At 37.8% G+C, this 18,684-nt stretch overlaps 1 protein-coding gene across 1 annotated transcript in view; it reads left to right on the forward strand.

The window, feature by feature from the left end:
- Ddx46 (DEAD-box helicase 46) overlaps positions 1 to 18,684 on the forward strand; it is a 52,450-nt gene that overhangs the window by 29,618 nt on the left and 4,148 nt on the right. Inside the window, exons 14-21 of the mRNA XM_010622023.3 lie at positions 2,147 to 2,311; positions 3,138 to 3,300; positions 7,469 to 7,662; positions 9,908 to 10,045; positions 10,331 to 10,480; positions 13,872 to 14,048; positions 15,298 to 15,516; positions 16,116 to 16,260. Of these exons, the coding sequence (XP_010620325.1) occupies positions 2,147 to 2,311; positions 3,138 to 3,300; positions 7,469 to 7,662; positions 9,908 to 10,045; positions 10,331 to 10,480; positions 13,872 to 14,048; positions 15,298 to 15,516; positions 16,116 to 16,260 (1,351 nt within the window). The remainder of the gene's footprint in view (positions 1 to 2,146; positions 2,312 to 3,137; positions 3,301 to 7,468; positions 7,663 to 9,907; positions 10,046 to 10,330; positions 10,481 to 13,871; positions 14,049 to 15,297; positions 15,517 to 16,115; positions 16,261 to 18,684) is intronic.

The raw sequence follows: 18,684 nt of genomic DNA on the forward strand, positions 1-18,684 counted from the left end.
CCAGGCCCTTCACATTGAGCTACATCCGTAATATTCTTTTGGTTTTTTGAGACAGGGTCTCACTGTGTAGTTCATACTGCTCTGGAACTCACTGTGTAGTCCAGGCTGGTCTCAAACTCGCAGCAATCCTCCTGCCTCATCCTCCCAAGTGCTGAGATTACAGGCGTGTGCCACCAGGCCCGGCATTACTTTTTTTCATTTTGAAGGAGGGTCTTACTAAGTCATTAAATTGCCCAGGCTGGACTACAACTTGTAATCTTTCTGCCTCAGCCTCCCAGAGGGTGAGGATTATAGGCATGCGCTACTATGCCCAGCCTGAGGTTTTGTTTTGTTTTGTTTTGTTTTAGTTGATTTTGTTGTGCAGTGCTGAGGATCAGGCTATGACCTTACATATGAGTATGTTCTCTACCACTCACCTGTGCTATCAGCAGTATGCGGTACAATCTACTGAAGCTTAGTTGGTGGCCTAACATATATTTTTTTTCCTGGAAGATATCCCTAGGTTCAAATCCTGGTAACCCCCTTCCCCTGATTTTATTTTTTGTCTTTAGAAAGTTTGACTCCTACTTTTAGTCCTTTTGAGTTCCTCTTGCTTAGACTTTCTTAGCTTTTTGGATATTTATGCAAACCTCTTTTCATCAAATTTGGGAAAGTTTCAGCCATTATTTTTTCAGATTTTCCCCTTCCCCTTTCTGTTTGTGGGGCACATGGTCTTCTTGATGGTATTCCATGAGTGCCCTGCTCACTTTTCTTGAGTCTTTTTTTTTTATTCCTGCTTTTCACATTGGATAATTTCTGTTCTGGCTTCACGTTTGCTGATTTATTCTTCTGTGTGCTAAAATCTGTCTTTGATTTCATAGAGTTAATTTTGTATTTATTGTATTTGGTAACTTCAGAATTGTTTTTTTCAATGTCTTTTTGCTGATATTTATATTTTGTTTATGCATTTTTTTCTTGACTTTTTCTGCATCTTCCTTTAGTTTTTTGAGCCTTTGTATAGTAGATCTGCCACCAGATCTTTTTCATAGTTTCTGTTGGTGATGAAGATGATGATTTTGAGTGGGCCATACTTTGCTCTTCTTTGTACGCCTTACAGATATCAGATTATTTCCCTTGGGTAGTGTTTGCTGGATTTTGGTTTTATTGGTTTTGGTTATCATGGACGGTGCTGTGAAGGATTGGCCTGGGGTACAAACGTAGTCTGTCTTTTCTGAGCCTGGACCTTTCTCTGGGTGTGTGTGGTCACTCTCTCATATCCCTTAAATATTCACTTGTTTTTGAATGTCCAGGTCTTTAAGACGGGAACAACGATGGGAGGACAGAGAGCACTGGTCTTTTAAGTCCTGGAACTCAGTTTAGTTACAGGGGAAAGGCCTGATGGCAGTTTAGGGCATAGTACAGAAGTGACCACTATCTCTTTACACCTTTGTGATGAGAAGTCACATTACAGATCCTGATCATTTGGGGGATAAGTTTTTTGTGTGCCCATCGTGGCTCTCCCAAGCTGTGTGCAGTCTGCTCTGGAACCATGTGCGCACTTCCCTGGAAGGAGGAGGCACCAGATGGATAACTGCTACTGTGAGAGCTGAACCTGGCAGATACTAACCCGTTTACCTTCCACCTCTTCCCTTGTAGAAGTTGTAAACCTTCAATAGACTCCAGAGTTCCGAAATAATTGTATCAGATTCTGCCAATGCAAATACTCTAAGTGGAAAGGCAGGTTTTCATTGCTTCCCATCCTGTCATCTATTTTTTGTTTTTATTTTATATTTCTAGTATTTGGCAGTGCCTGTCATATAATAAATGCTTAATAAAAATATATTGAATAAATGAACAGTAGTATATATTGGTTGCATTCTAGATACAGTTTAAAGATAGAGACAACTGAATTTGTTAATGGATTATTGTGAGGTGAGTGACAGAGATTAGTCCAATATGACATCTATTCTTTTGACCTACATCGTAGAGGTGCCATTTTTTTCAAATATAAAAACTGAGAACAACAAATTAGAGTATAAAATGAGTTGTGATATATTATAGGGTAACAAGTTGAAATAGTCATTCTCAAAAGTTCCTTTGACTAGATTTTGACATTGTATAAATTTTGGAGACTACTTATCATATTTGCTTTGTATTATTTTCTCAGGTCATGCGCATTGTGGATAATGTCCGTCCTGACCGACAGACAGTTATGTTTTCAGCTACTTTCCCTAGAGCTATGGAGGCCTTGGCACGCAGAATCCTGAGTAAACCCATTGAAGTACAGGTTGGAGGCAGGAGTGTGGTTTGTTCAGATGTGGAGCAACAGGTGGTGGGTACTCTTTATGAAATTCCTAGTTCCCTTTATAGTTTGTAGGACCCTCTGGAAATCAAGATGTGAGATGGGGCTGGGTGTGGTCACAGATGCCAGTAATCCCAGCATTTGTTAGGCTGAGGCAGTTTGAGGCTAGCCTGAACTACATAGTAAGACTTTGTCTTAGAAAGCCAAAAAAAAAAAGTGAGATCAGTAATTTCTAAAATTAAGTAGTATTTGTCAACTATAGCTTTCATTATTTTGACAGATAACACTTCATTGTGCTGTTACCTGGAATTCATTGCATTTTTAAACAGTTAATTATTTTTTGTTTTTTTGAGACAGGTCCTGCTATGTAGTCCAGGCTGGTCTTGAACTCACTGTGTTTAGCCTAAGCGGGCCTCAAACTCAAAGCATTCCTCCTGCCTCAGCCTACCAAGTTCTGGGATCACAGGATTGGTTAGCTGGAACTCACTGCTTTAAATGCTCTTTAGTTTCTCCTGTTAGAAGTGCAGGGCTGGTAGGTAGTTTCTGGGGATCAAACTCAGGACCTTGTGCTTGTAAGGCAGGTGCAGTGCCACTGAGCTAACTCCCTGGCCCATTATTAAGATACCTATCTTAATCTTTGGTTAGGTTACTAGGTTAAGGAACAGAGAGAACTGATAATTACTTTCTTACAATTTTTTTAAAAACTTACTGTTTTTCCAATTAAAATCAACATTTTTTAGCCTTTTTTAGTCATCCTTTTATTTATTCTCCACAAAATACATGAATATTTGTTTAATGAGCAGGGATGTGTTTGCATTTGTATTCCCATTAACTTGGTGCCACTTGGTACTTGCAGATTGTGATTGAAGAAGAAAAGAAATTCTTAAAGTTACTTGAGCTTCTAGGTCATTATCAAGAATCAGGATCTGTCATTATATTTGTGGATAAGCAGGAACATGCTGATGGTCTGCTGAAAGACTTAATGAGAGCATCTTATCCTTGCATGTCTCTTCATGGAGGTAATGTTCAGTTTACATATGAAATATCTTTTAAGTACTTCATGATGCCAAATACGACGCTGTGTTCTGAATCATAGTATTTGCTTTGTTCTTATAATTTAGGATTAATTTTCATATTACTTATTTCAGTTTTTACTCAAAACAACTATTTGGAGTAAGCAATATTATTATTCTACCTTAGAGATAAAAGAAATCCACCAGACATACATTGATTTGACCAAATTTATCACTTAAGCAGATACAGAAAAATTGAGCTCAAAACTTTCTGGCTGTTGTGTTACGTGCTTCCTGGAGGTTTCCATGATTCACTATAGAGCTTTCATTGAAATTGTAAAGCAATGTTTTAATTTGTATGTGACCTGTCATTGTTGAATATATTTGGGTCTTAAAACACAAAATTGATCTACCCTAACTAACTGGATGTTCTGGCTGTTACGACTTTGTAATGACCTGCTGCTTGTATTGGTGGTAGTGTCATTTCATATTCTGTAGTTTGGGCAAAGGTCTTTGTATATCTAATCTGTTTCATGCTGTTTATTGGGCTGGCTCAGGGCTGAAGATCCACTTCCAGTTTGCCTCACATGGCTGAAAGGTGGTATTTACTGAAGTTCAGTCAGGGCCTTTTGGGAGGCCATCTGGTCAAGAGACAAGAACCAGAAGCTAGTAGGCCAGTAGAGATAGTACTGGGAGTTGACAGAGTTTTCACTTCTGACATATACTGTTTATAGTTCAGAGTAGTCACCAAACTGGTACTCAAGAGAATGGAGACATGGCTGCCTTTTTTTCCTTTTTTTTTAATTTCTCTGTGTTGCTGGGGATTGAACCCAGGGCCTTGTGCATTCTTGGGTATCCTGCGACTGACCCACAGTCCCAGCCCAATTCTGTGTTCTGGTAGAATACCTTTATCTTTTTCTTTTTGGAGACCGAGTCTCACTATGTAGTTCAGGCTGACCTTGAATTTACAATAATCCTCCTGCCTCACCCTCTCCAGTGCTGTGGTTATGAGTATGCACCACTCCCCCTGGTTTAGAGTATTATTTTATACGCAGAACAGTGTGTGGGGTAGAATATACTATTACCTTCATCTTTGGAAAATGCAGTCTGTCACACTAGGCTATATATGGGATGAAATAAGGGCTTTGAAGTTTTTGTGTTTTTTTTTTTTTTAATGTTTGAACTCTTGATGGAAACCTGGGTTCTGCCTTTTGGCTATTGTGTATGATGTGGCTGCATGGTATACAAGTATCTTGTGTTATTGTTTTTAGTTCCTTTGGGTATGTACCTAGGAGTAGAGTTGCTTAGTCACTTGGTAAGTCTGTTTAAATTTTTCTGGTTTTTTTTTTTTGGTACTGGGGATTGAACTCAGATCCTTGCGCTTGCAAGGCAGGCCACTGAACCGCTGAGCTAAATCTCCGGCCCAGTCTGTTTAAATTTTTGAGGAACTATCAAATTGATTCCCACCTTGGCTATAGCATTTTATATTCTTACCAGCAGTGGACTAGTAGAGTTCTATTTTTTTCAGTATTCTGAAAAACTCGTTTTTTACTTTTTTGAAAATAGTCATTGTATTAGTTTTCTTGTCTTTGAGGTATAATACCCGACACCCACAACTTGTAGAAGGAGAGGCTTATTTTGCTTAGTTTCAGTTGATGATGAGTTGCTCTGAGGCAGAGACATCATGGTGGAAGGGCTTGGTGGAGCAAAGCTGCTTAGTTCACAGTGGCTGGAAGCAGAGTAGGGAAAGAATGCAGACAGGACAGATAGGGTATCTGCACGGTACCCAGGTCACATCTCCATGGCCCACCCAGACAGACCCAGGAGTGCATGTTACTAACCTGACAGGCTTTTCTTAACCCAGTGAAACTGACATAACAGGGTTAATTAACAGTCACACTGTACTAGTGAGTATGATACGATATCTAGTGATTTTTGACTTGTGTTTCCCTGATAACTAATGAGATGTTATACATTTTTATGTCTTATGGTCATTTGTACTTATTATTCAGAGAAATGTGTTTTTGAAGCCTTTACTGACTTTTCAATTGGCTTGCTTTTGTTTAATAATCTGTTATTCAGTATATGACTTGCAGGTACTTTCTCCCATTCTGTAAGGTTTTTTTGGTTGTTTTTTTCTGAAGAGTCATTTTTTAGACCTAAAGTAAAAGTCTTGGTATTTTGAAGTTGCAAATTTAAATATTTATTGATTATTGATTCCTCTTATGGTTTGGCTCTAGATGTCCCCCCAAAGTCTCATGCAGTCATTGGTGGCTTTTTCAGAGGTGACTGAATCTAGAGTGTAGTGATGGTGGGATTAAGGGCATGTGATTGATTACTAAACCAGAACACTAATTGGTTTGGCACTGCCCTAATCCCGGTAGTCTGGGTAAAATAAAAGTGTCAAAAAGATGTTGTTATGGTTTCCTTATTCCTTTTACTATCTTTCACTGCCATGAACGGTTGCCTTTCTGCCATGTGCCTCCCTGCCTTGGAGCCAGCCAATTATGGACTAAAACCTCTACAAGTTATGAGCTAAATAAACCTTTTCCCCTTTAACTTTGGATTTTGGGTATTTTGTCTCAGCAGAGAGAAAAGTAAGACAATTCCATTAATTTTTCTTATGAGAATTTTTGGTCCAGTGTTAGATGTTAGTTTCTTTGACATAAGATCCAAATATGGAGCAGGCATAGTAGAGCACACCTGTAAGTAATCCCAGCTACGCAGGAGACTAAGGCAGGAGGCTCCTGAATTCGGGGCTGGGCTGAGCCAGATAGTTACCGTGTTTCAATAAAAAGAGGTAAGGGTAAGGGAAAATCCAAATACTTTACTCTTTGAAGAGGACATTTAAAAATGCAGGGGCCAAATGTGATAGATAGCACATGCCTGTAATCCCAGCTACTCAGGAGGCTGAGGCAAGAGGATTTCAAGTTTGAGGCCAACATGGGCAATTTAGCAAGATCATGTGTCAAAATGAAACAAAAGGGGCAGGAGATTTAGCTCAATTGTAGATTTCCTATAATACCAAAGTACATTTAGTAATAAATTAATATTCATAAATATGTAGGTGCTTGGGCTGAGCACTCAGTGGCACCATGCTTGCTTAGCATGCATAAAGTCCTGTGTTCAGTCTCTAGCACTGAAAAAAAAAGAGGAAAGATTCAGATGCTAACCTATGTTAAGCCTACATTTTGTTTATTTCCAGGGATTTTTTGGTATTCCTGGTAAAATATATTTGTGGTCTGGGTAAGTCGTGTCAGAACATTTTGGTGTGTTGGACAGTTTTGTCCCCCGTCTGGAGCCTCTTAAGAGAGATCCAGTTGGGTACTGTTATTTTTTAGTTTTTTGGTACCAAGGATCAAACTGAGGACCTTGTGCTTGCAAGGCAGGTAGTGGCACCATTGAGCTGAATCACGGGCCCTGGCCCCCAGTTGGGTACTTTTAAATTGGTGCTCTTCCAACTTTAATGTACCTACGGTAATCATCTAAAGGTATTGTATTTAAAAAAATGCAGGTTCCGATTTCAGTAATTTAGCGTGAGATGTGAGATTGCACATTTCTGATGAATTCCCAGATGATGCTGCTTCTGGTCCTTGGACAAAACTGAGTAGCAGCCTCTAAAAAAGCCAACAGGAACAGAAAGATCTGAATCCTGTCATTGTAGGCTTTTTCTTGCCTTTTGTTTCTTTGTTCCCGAAACAAGTTTAGGCTGGTGATTCTGTTTTGTTTTGGTTTTTTTGGTGTGTGTGTGTGTTTTTGTTTTTTGTTTTTTTTGAGAACAGGGTCTCACTATGTAGTTCAGACTGCTCTGGAACTCACAGCGATCCTTCTGTCACAGCCTCCTGAGTGTTGGGATTACAGGCGTGCCCCACCACGCCCGGCTAGACTGGTGATTCTGAAACTAGGCCTTTTAGCCATAAGCCTTCTATACAAGAAAGGGGACAGTCGCTTCTCGGCCTTTTGGCTAAGTTCAAGAGAAGGAAGGGGACAAAGTAAAGCAGATTTGGAAGGTTCATGAATGAATGGCAGTAGACTTTAATCTTTCCATTAAATGTTTTTAGTCTTTTTCTATACTCTTGAGGTTTTAGGTGTGGATTTGTTTTTTATTACATTTGTAGATTCTTTGTCAGAGGAAATGGAAAATTTTAACATGTTTTACATCTCTGATTTACAGGTATTGATCAATATGACAGAGATAGCATCATAAATGACTTTAAGAATGGAACCTGCAAGCTTCTTGTGGCCACCTCAGTTGCTGCCCGAGGTCTAGATGTGAAACATCTGATTCTTGTAGTAAATTACAGCTGCCCCAACCACTATGAGGATTATGTACACAGAGCAGGACGGACTGGAAGAGCAGGCAACAAAGTAAAAAGAATTTTTAGTAGTTAATTTCATTTATATTAAAATACCAGTTGTTTTGTATGTTTGTTTTAGTATTTTAAGGAATAGATAATAGGACATTTTATAACATTTTCTTAATCATCAGGAAGTGTGGAATGATGTTAATCATTTGTGTGCATATGCATGTGGAGATACTGTTAATTTTTAGAAACCTTGATGCTTTCTATAGGCAGATAGTATGAACAGTCTATGTCTCCTTTTAGATTCTTTTGTTCCTTGCCTAGAAATTTGTGTACATACATATATGTAGTCCAGTATATTTCATTGCTTTTTTTAAAAAATGGGACCATAAAATACAACCATCCCCGAGTATCTCCCTCTCCCTCCCTCTCTCTCTCTCTCTCTCTTTCACACACACGCACACGCACACGCACAAATATGCATGTCATTTGCTTTTTTGACTTGTGTATTTTTATAACTATATAGGCTTAAGTTGGAGGTTTCTTTTTGTTTGTTTTCTGATATGTGACTTCCTTTGTTGCCCATACTGGCCTCAAACTCCTAGTTTCAGGCTGTTCTGCCTCAGCCTCCTGAGAAGTTGGACCTATAGGCACATACCTCTGTGCCCTACAAAATCTTCCTTCTTTTTTTTCTCCCTTTCCCCATGCTGGGGATTGATTCATGGCCTTGTGCATGCTGGGCAAGCAGTCTGCCACTGAGGTATGTCCCCAACCAGTCATTTTTTTTTTTAAGCAGCAGAATATTCTGTTGTTGGAGACATTGATGATGACCATTTGAATTTTCCAACCTTGGACATTGCATAGTGGTGCAACATTATCAACTATTAATAGTAATAGCTGATATTTATCTTCTACTTACTGTATGATGGACACTGTTCTAAGTTTTTTTACATATTCCATCTCATTTCATCCTCAAAAATTCACTTTAGGGCCGGGGATTTAGGTCAGTGGTTTTGCCACCTGCCTCGCCAGTGTAAGGACCTGAGTTCGATCTCCCAGCACCAAAAAAAGAAAAAAGGAAAAAAAAAAATTCACTTTGAGGTAGATATTAGCCCATTTTATTAATGAGAAAAAAATGAACATATAAAAGCCTAAGTCACTTGCTCAGTGTTACCCAGCTCATAAGCAGTGATGGGATTTACTCTCTTAACTGATGTATTCTGAGGAGTTGGGAACTTACTCTTTAACAGATCATGTACTAAAAATTGTAACTTTGGACCACACCAGTTTCTGTCATATATTGTCTTTCTTCTTCTCTGTGTTTATAACCATATCAAAATGTAAATGTTCTTAATCTAGGGCAACACACCAGCTGACCATGGATCAGATGTGGTGACTAGATATTCCTGAAATAAAATCTTAAACCATGTTTTTAAAATTTGTAAAAGTTTATTGTTTGAGGGACAGAGCATTTTGTGAATGACAGTCTGAATATTGTTTGTTTTTATTTCCACTCCAGTTTTTCTCTTGACTGCACACAAATTTACTTGGGGCCTCAGAAAATCTCAGGAAGGTGGGGTAGCTGATAGCATAGTTATAAAAATAAGTATACAAAAATAACTCATTTGTGCATATAAGCAAGTATATGTACATATACACTCAATTTTTGTTTTGTTTGAGGAAAATATGAAAAGCTACATCCTTGGAAGTTGATATGGGTAAAAGTGATCAGGATAGTGTGTGATGTGTGGGGGTTTATTTATTTGTGGTATTGACGATTGAACCCAGGGCCTTTGTACTGAGCTACATCCCTAGGCCTTTTTTTATTTTTTGAGACTGTCTTGCTAAGTTGCTCACAGTAGACTTGAGCGTGCCACTCTCCTGCCTAGCCTCCCAGAGTACTGAAATTACAGGCATGCTCCACCAAGCCAAGATATATTTGTTATTTATTGTTGTGATGCCAGGGATTTCACCAGGCACATGGCTAGGCTGGTGTTCTACCACTGAGCTATATTCCAAGCTCCCTTATTTTTAAATATTAGACTTAAATATTTTACTTTGAGCCATTAAAAAATAGGGTAAGACTCTTGTCTTTAAAATTCTTGGGCCAGTGTTTAGCTTAGTGGTTCCGCTGCCTATTTTGCAAGTGCAAGATCCCAAGTTTGATCCCCGGTACCAAAAAAAAAAAAAAAATCCTTTAGTAATGGTGTCAGTACTAGAGGACTTGTTGGGTTTATATTTTATCATTTTTGTGATCTATGTAAGATTCATCTTTTAGCCTCTAAGACATTCCATTTTTTCATTACCAGGGTTATGCCTACACTTTTATCACAGAGGATCAAGCTCGCTATGCTGGTGACATTATTAAAGCTCTTGAATTGTCAGGGACTGCAGTGCCTCCTGATCTAGAGAAACTTTGGAGTGATTTCAAAGATCAACAGAAAGCTGTAAGCTTTTAAACTCTTTTATGCAAATTACTGATGTAACTGATACTTGGACATCTTGATAAGACTGTTTGCATTTATTTCTTGTGGAGGGAGTAAAAACAATGTTCTCATTTGGCTGAACTTAATATTTTGTGTTGTTTGTTTGTTTTTTGAACTTAATATTTTGTAAGCTCTTAGTTTTTGTTTTTTACTAGGTAAAATATATTTTGACTTGTCATATGCCACCTTGAAAAGTACGTGATAAGTTTTTACTATGAAATTAACTTTTTAATTTTTCCTTAAAAGGAAGGAAAAATAATTAAAAAGAGTAGTGGGTTCTCTGGTAAGGGATTCAAGTTTGATGAAACAGAACAAGCCTTGGCCAATGAGAGGAAGAAGTTACAGAAGGCAGCTCTTGGTCTGCAAGATTCAGATGATGAAGATGCTGCAGTTGATGTAAGTATTCTGTTTCATGGGCAGTTGAAGTGATTATTCCTTTTACACTGGTGGTCTTTTCTTAGGCTTCTTGGGATAGCTAGTCACTGGAAAGCTTTTCTGTTTATATGTGTGCATATATTCTCATTTTTATAGTTTCATAAAAATGGGATTATACTGCTTTATAATTTCTTTATAACAGCAGTATGTAGAAATCTTTCCATTTTACTAAATTCATTCTTATTCTTGATTGCTACATTATATTTTATCATTTGGCTGTTTCACAGTTGAATAAATCAAATTTACACTTGAATGGTTGTTTTTCATATATTCACTATTTGGAATATATTATCAACAGCATTTCATTGCACATTTAACTTTGCACATGCATTAGGTTATATCTTGAGAATTAGTTTGTAAGTGGAATTGCTAGGCCATAAGTATAGTATTTTATTTGGTTTTAAACATTGTCAGATTGCTGGCCATGGTGGTACATGCCTATAATCCCAGCACTCAGCAGGCTGAAGCAGGAATATCTCTGCAAATTTGAGGCCTGTCTGAGCTACATAGTTCAAGGTCAGCCTTAACTACATAGTGAGACCCTGTCTCCAAAAAACAAAAACAAAAAACAAAATTGTCTGCTTGTCTTCCAGTAAGGGAGTATTAGTTTGGGTCCATCATACTAGTGTGAGAAAATGTCTGCCTTCAACAGCAATACCTTCAAAGCAATACCTTTTAGCAGCATTGCTACTAATAATGTTTTTTCATTTTTCTGTGGTACTCAGGATGAAAGCCAGGGCCTTGTACCTCCAATGCTGTTTTTTTATCTTTATAAATTTTGTGTGTGTGTGTGTGTGTGTGTGTGTGTGTGTGTGTGTGTGTGTGTGTGTGTGTGTGTGTGTGTGTGTGTGTGTGTGTGTGTGTATAGGGTCTTACTATGTTGTTCGGGCTGGCCTTCAACTCACTATGTATCCCAGGTTGGTCTCGAACTCACAGCAATCCTTCTGCCTCAGCCTGCAGAGTGCTGGGATCACAAGCATGCACCACCAGGCCCAGTAAACAATAATAATAGTTGACCAGCCAGGCATGGTAGCTCACGCCTGTAATCCCAGCACTCAGGAGGCTGAGGCAGGAGGATCACTGTGAGTTTGAGACCAGCCTGGGCTACCTAGTGAGTTCCAGGTCAGTCTCAAGTACATAGTGAGACCCTGTGTCAAAAAAACAAAAACAAAAAAACCTCTATTAAACATTTATCTTACCAGGTATGATGGCACATTCCTATATTCCTAACTCTTCAGGAGGCTGAGGTAGGAGGATTGTTTGAACCTAGAAGTTTAAGGCCAATAAATGCAAACTGAGCCTCTTTTGTCTCAAAACTCCCCCTTCCTCCCAAAAAAGAAAACCTTTAGAACACAATTTTGTAAATCAAGTATTTAATCTGAGGCTCACCAAAAGTATTTCATTTTAACCATACTGGGAATTAAACACAGCTAGGACTAGAACCTAGGTCTCATGGTAATCTAATGCTTTCCTTTTCTAGTGTATTTTACTAGCTCAAAATTCAGTAAAGTCTGTTTTGGTTACACTATCTGTTAATGTATAACAAATCAATCCAAAACTGAGCAGCTTAAAACAATAAGCCTTTATTATCTCATAGTTTCCAAGGGGCAAGAAATTGTGTTAGCTGGTGTGTTCTGACTTGGACACAGTTAAGTGGTTGGGCCAGATTTGAGTCCTCTGGCTCTGCCTCTTGAAGAGAGAATTAAATGATTTCTAGAAATATTTAAAAATCACCTGTTACTTTTTTATGTTATGTTTGAGGTTTTTTTAAAAAAAAATCTCATTCAGGAGGCTGAGGCAGGAGGATTGCCACTGAGTTCAAGGCCAGCTTGGACTACATTGTGAGTTCAAGACCAGCCTAACTACACAGTGAGACCCTGTCTCAAAAAAACTTTAAAAAATTTTTAACACCCCCCCTCCTACAAAACTCCGTATTGAAACATGTTGATTCTGTTAAAGTAATGTTTGTTTAAAAAAAAAAAAGAATACTTTAAATAAACCCTAAAATAAAGTTAGCTTATCAACTAGTACCATATACATTCTGCATTCCTGATTTTGTGTTTATTTAGATCTTAATACCATGCATGCTGTTTTAGTTTAAAGTAGTTTTACTCGGCTAACTGTTGAGTTTAAAACCAGCTTTAGGAGCCAAGCATGGGATGCATGACTGTAATCCCCAACACTCGGAAGGCTGAGGCAGGAGGAGTACTGTGGGTTGGAGGCTAGCCTGGCCTCCGTAGTGAGTTTAAGGTCAGTATAGAATATGTAGTGAGAACCTGTCTCCAAAAAAAAAAAAGAACAAACCAGCTTAGATCTCAGCAGCACCAGAAAAATAAAGACAAAAGAAAAAGCCCCCAAACAAAACCACACACAAAAATAAAGAATAACCAGGGCTGGAGATTTACCTAGGTAGTACCATACCTGCCTGGCAAGTGCAAAGTCCTGAGTTCAATCCCCGGTACCAAAAAAAAAATAAATAAATAAATAACTTTTTTTTTTTTTTAAGTAAAACCATTTCTTTTTTCAGTAAAAGGGCTTCCTAAATTAACCTAATTAATTTTAGCCCCAAACAATTTTTCTGCATAGGAGATAAAGCCTTTTAATCTGAATTTATAAAAGAATTTGTATTTCTTTAGTCAGCAGTGTCAGTAATCATTGTGGGCAAAAGACAGTGCTGAATTTTCTTAGTATTCATTTATTGCACTAAGGCTTAGTGACTTTGGAAGACCTGAGGCCTCTACAGTAGCTCATTTTGATGAAAAAACCAGCTTTTATATTCTTGATTCAAAAGAATAAGGCAAATGGGCCTCTTTTTGCTTACCATTTTTAAGGTAAATCCAATTACATTTTAGGAATTGGAATGAGAGCTCTGCCTTTGGAACATGTTGCACCATTCCTCCCAAGAATTACTATTTTTAGTTGTCTCCTTGCCTTGAATTATAGTCCTTCCAGATTTGTTCACTGCAGTATAATTTGGCCTCCAGGTCTGAGCACTGGAGCAACTCAGCTGCATTATATGGGTCATTCCATTTGATAGCACACATTTCCTCATTTATCAGCCTGGGATACATTTTCTGGACCTCTCAGGAAGAGTCCGATTGACTGGTTTGTGCAGCATTGCATCTCAGTTTACTATTTTCTTTTCAGTATACAGACAGTGGATTTTCCAAATGAAATGTACAGCCTTTAATAAATTAATGGTATATTTTGCTATTAACCTATGTAATTGAATTAATAAATATAATTGATCCTAGCCTGTTGGTGGAAACATTTTTACTTATTTCTATAAATATAACAAAACTGATATTTCACATCTAGTTTTTGCTAATGCTCGTTTTTTTCTTTGGTCTAGATTGATGAACAAATTGAAAGCATGTTTAATTCAAAGAAGAGAGTAAAGGATATGGCTGCTCCTGGAACATCTAGTGTTCCTGCCCCAACTGCAGGAAATGCTGAAAAATTAGAAATTGCTAAGCGATTGGCGCTCAGAATCAATGCTCAGAAGAATTTGGGCATCGAGTCTCAGGTATTAAGTACTTTTTCCATGTCTCGGTCAGTATATTTGATTTAGATACTTTTCAGGAATTTTGCCCAGCACAAGTGGAACATGTTTTCCCTGAAATTGAGCTTGTTAAGAATTTAACATTCTCAATAGAGGATTTCTTAATAATTGCTTTTGGGTGATTTCACTAGTGTGGTTAACTGAAGGCTTTATGCTTAGTCTGGAAGGTCTAACAGGCATGTTAAGCATAGATAATTTTTATAGAACAGTGAAGCATCCCTGATCTAAAAATCCAAAATACTCCGGAATCTGAAATTTTTTGACCATTGACATGATGCTCAAAACTTTTGGATTTTGTAGAATTTGGGGTTTTGAATTAGGGATAGCCAACTGATAAAATCTATGCAAATAATCTAAAATTCATAACTAAAACACTTATGATCATGAGCATTTTGTAAAAGAGATTCTCAGCCTATAGTGTATTCTGATTTAGTTTTACTAAAATGTAAAGAATTAACTATCTTTTTTCTTAATCTGTTCTCATTGGATGGGTTGGTAGAAACAGACTGTTCCCTGAATGTATGAAGATGCGGTTATATGACTCTAATGTGATGAAATAGTGGAGAGCTGTGTTTTCTAAATATTTCATGTTATCTTTTTCTTGGGAGCTTTTTTGTTAACTTTTAGCTGAGTGAATTTTCATAGCATTCTCAAGAAATGGCTTATCAATTGAAGATTTAGAGTAAGTCATTTGCTTGTTCTCCCCCCCATACTGGAATTTGAACTCAGGACCTTGTGCTTGCTCAGGTGCAGTACCACTGAGCTACATCTCTGGCCCCACTGCAGCTTGTTGAATGTTGGGTTGGGCCATGGGGGAGGAGATGCTCAGTGTTAATGGTACAAAGGTTCTGATTCAGAGGAAACTCCTAGGTGTCACAAAATATGTAAATGATTTTAGGAATAATGCATCATATCTGATATCCAGAGTTAACTAATTATAAAGGACATATTTATAGTCCAGTAGAATATTTAATAAAGAATTGAATATTGTTTACTTTTCTCAAAAGTAAGGGAGATAAATTATTAGTACATAAATATATATTGCTGAATTTCACATATATGTATGTGCAATATATATGTGGGACTCTGCGGTAGAAAGGTGCTTTTTATTTATTTAAAGAGAATTAGTCATTTTCAGAGTATAATTTGTGGAAAGGTTCCTGGTCCTGTCTCTGTCCTCAGTTGAGATTTGACTGTAGATATTCTTTAACTGCAGGATGTGATGCAACAGGCCACCAATGCAATTCTAAGAGGTGGCACTATTCTGGCTCCCACTGTGTCTGCAAAAACCATCGCAGAGCAACTTGCTGAAAAGATCAATGCCAAGCTCAATTATGTGCCTTTAGAAAAACAAGAAGAGGAGAGACAGGATGGTGGTCAGAATGAATCTTTTAAGAGATATGAGGAAGAATTAGAGATTAATGACTTCCCACAGGCAAGTAACAGATTTAAATCTTTTTATATTGTGAAGTAGAAACTCTTGCTTCTTTAGGAACAAAAATCTCTTCTTTTTGGAGGGGGGTGGGAGGGTGGGGGAGTGGGTTGGGGAGACAAGGTCTCACTGTGTAATTCAGGCTGGCCTTGAACTCACTATGTTAGCCCAGGCTGGCTGTGAATTCAGAGAGATGTTGCCTCAATCTCTGGAGTACTGGGATTACAAGTGTGCTCTACCACATCTGGCTAGAAAGCCTTTCTTTAAAACATCATCATTTTGCTAGGGATTTAGCTCAGTGGTGCTGTGCCTGCCTCACAAGTACAAGCTCCTGAGTTCAATCCCTGGTACCAGAAAAAAAATAGCAACAAAAAACGTCATCATTTTAAGATGAATATTCACTACTTCATTTTTATCTATGTGGGAAAGACAGCAATAGAAATTCATTTGTTATTCTATGAACATATTCTAGAATATGTTCTAGGTGCAATAGGATTATGATCTTAATATTGACCATAATATGTTAACCATCCTTTTCTTTGTCAGCATACTAGATTTTTAGTTATTGTCATTGAATAATTTTTTTCTCCCACCTCTTTTAGACTGCTAGGTGGAAAGTTACCTCTAAGGAAGCTCTGCAGAGAATCAGTGAATATTCTGAAGCTGCTATTACAATCAGAGGAACTTACTTCCCTCCTGGCAAAGAACCAAAGGAAGGAGAACGGAAAATTTACTTGGCAATTGAAAGTATGTACTTCTGGCCCTGTTTGAGGTTTGAGTTGGATCAAAGTTGTTGGTAGATGTGATAGACCCAAAGAAAATACGCAGTCAAAAAAGACTAAAAATAAGGGCTACCTATAAGAAAAAAATAGTTTCATGTATCATCTGAAGTCTTTGTTTAGAAGTTGTTCGTTAACCATACAAAGATAAATGATCTGTTTGTGAGAATCATATTTGAAAATTATTTTAAAAGCATGCATTGTAAGGACTGACTTGTTTATAAGGGGTGATCAAAATGTAGTGAATATTTAAATATAGACATTTATTGCAGTAAAAGACACATTGCTATTAATCTCCCTTATAATACAGTACTTTCCCTCACTTCAAGCACTCTTAGCTCATCATTCCTGCCACTTCTTGAAGTTGTTCTGGAAGTCTTTTGTGAATCTCTTTATGAGGTATAATTAAAAATATGGTTAATGCTGTGCCAAGTGCCATCCAACAGAAAGGCGGATTTGTAAACAGTATGGTGTGTTTTTATCCACTGTATCTGGCACCATGCAACTTCTGGCTCTTTCCCAAAGTCCAAATGATTGTGAAAGGTAATGTTTTGAATCGCTTCAGGACCTGGAGGCAGCCATTATAGCACAACCAAAGATAATCATGACAGAGGACTTCCACAACTGCTTCAGAAAGCGGCAATAATGATGAGCTAAGTGTGTTTGAAATAAGGGGCAGTATTTTATTTTATTTTATTTTATTTTTTAAATTTTTTTTGGTTTTTTGAGACAGGGTCTCACTATGTAGTTGAAACTGACCTGGAACTCACTATGTAGCCCAGGCTGGTCTCGAACTCACAGCGATCCTCCTGCCTCAGCCTCCCAAGTGCTGGGATAACAGGAGTGCGCCACCATGCCCGGCAAGGGGCGGTATTTTAATAGTAGTGTGTCCTACTTTAATAATTTTTTAAGCCGGGCATGGTGGCACATGCCTATAATCCCAGCACTGGGGAGGCTGAGACAGGAGTATCACTGTGAGTTGGAGACCAGCCTGGGCTACATGGTGAGTTCCAGGTCAGTCTCAACTACATAGTGAGATCCTGTCTCAATAAATAAATAAATAAGTGAACAAACAAATGATAATTTTTAAAGATTTAAACATTGAGTGTATTGTTTGATCATACTTTGTATGCTTCTACATGTGAAGGAGTCTAGTTATAAATTATACTTAATATTATAAATTAATGAATAAGCAAAGTTTGCCCAATGAAGTTTATCATACATTTTTTTTTGTTTGTTTTTTTGAGACATCATACATTTAATACAATAACAAATGGACAATATTATCACATAAGAGAGATTGTCTAAAAGTGATCAGATTTAGTTTTCAGCCATATTTTATTCATGAATGAATTCATCCCACTGGTAATTTTCTTCTTCAATTTTTCCTGATGAATTGGTCAATTACACTGTAGTACAACCTGCCCCACTTTGTGTGTGTGTGTGTGTGTGTGTGTGTGTGTGTGTGTGCACGTGCGCGTGTGTGTGTGCTTTTTTGAGACAGGGTCTTGTGTAGTTGAGGTTGGCCTGGAATTCACTATGTAGCCCAGGCTGGCTTCACACTTGTGGCAATCATCCTGGCTGGGATCACGGGTGTGTGTCACCATGCCCAGCCCTGCCCCACTTTTTTATATTTACTCTGAACATGTTTGTAATAAACATTTTAAGTCATTTTTATTAACTAACTGTATAATAGAAGTGAGATGGTGAGAACTGGACTGTTAGAGAAGTAACGTGTGTGAGCTTCATCTCCCAGATACTGCCACGTTGTCTTCGGTATGAAGCTTAGATTTACAATTTGGCTTGCTCTTTTTGCTTGGGCCACCCCCATTTAGAAATGTTTAGGAAATTTGTCAGCAGTCTTATGTCACTGAGGGCTTAGTGAATTAAAAATGCCTACATGAAAGCCATACTCAGGGAAAAGTTTGTAGCTGTTAATCAAATGACTAAACTATACAAAAAGACCTCAGCTCCTGCTTTTCTTGGTGGTAGATATTTTCTAGTGTTCTTTTTTTGAGGCAAGGTCTCAGTGTGTTTTCCAGGCTGGCCTTGAACTCCTGGGTTCAAGCAATTGTCTTGTCTTAGGTTTCCAAGTGTTTTATTTGCCATTTTGATCTGCTCTCTTTTTTTTTTTTTTTAACACAAGCAACAAAAATTTTGAAGGTAGATTCTTAATGGTTACCCTATAGGTTGTAATTAATATTAATTCATAACAGTGAAGTTGGATTCATACAAACTCAGGTTTTTTTGTTTGTTCATTTGTGAGTGAGTGAGATAGTCTCTCTGTATAGTGTAAGCTGGTGTTGCATTTGAAGTCCTGCCTCAACCTCCCAAGTGCTGGAATTACAGGCATGTGCCCCCATGCCCAGCTAGTCTGTTTTGGGGTGGGCTT

Source organism: Fukomys damarensis, unplaced genomic scaffold (assembly GCF_012274545.1).
Source record: "Fukomys damarensis isolate Sample0158 unplaced genomic scaffold, DMR_v1.0_HiC HiC_scaffold_9, whole genome shotgun sequence".
NCBI classification, from domain to species: Eukaryota; Metazoa; Chordata; class Mammalia; order Rodentia; family Bathyergidae; genus Fukomys; species Fukomys damarensis.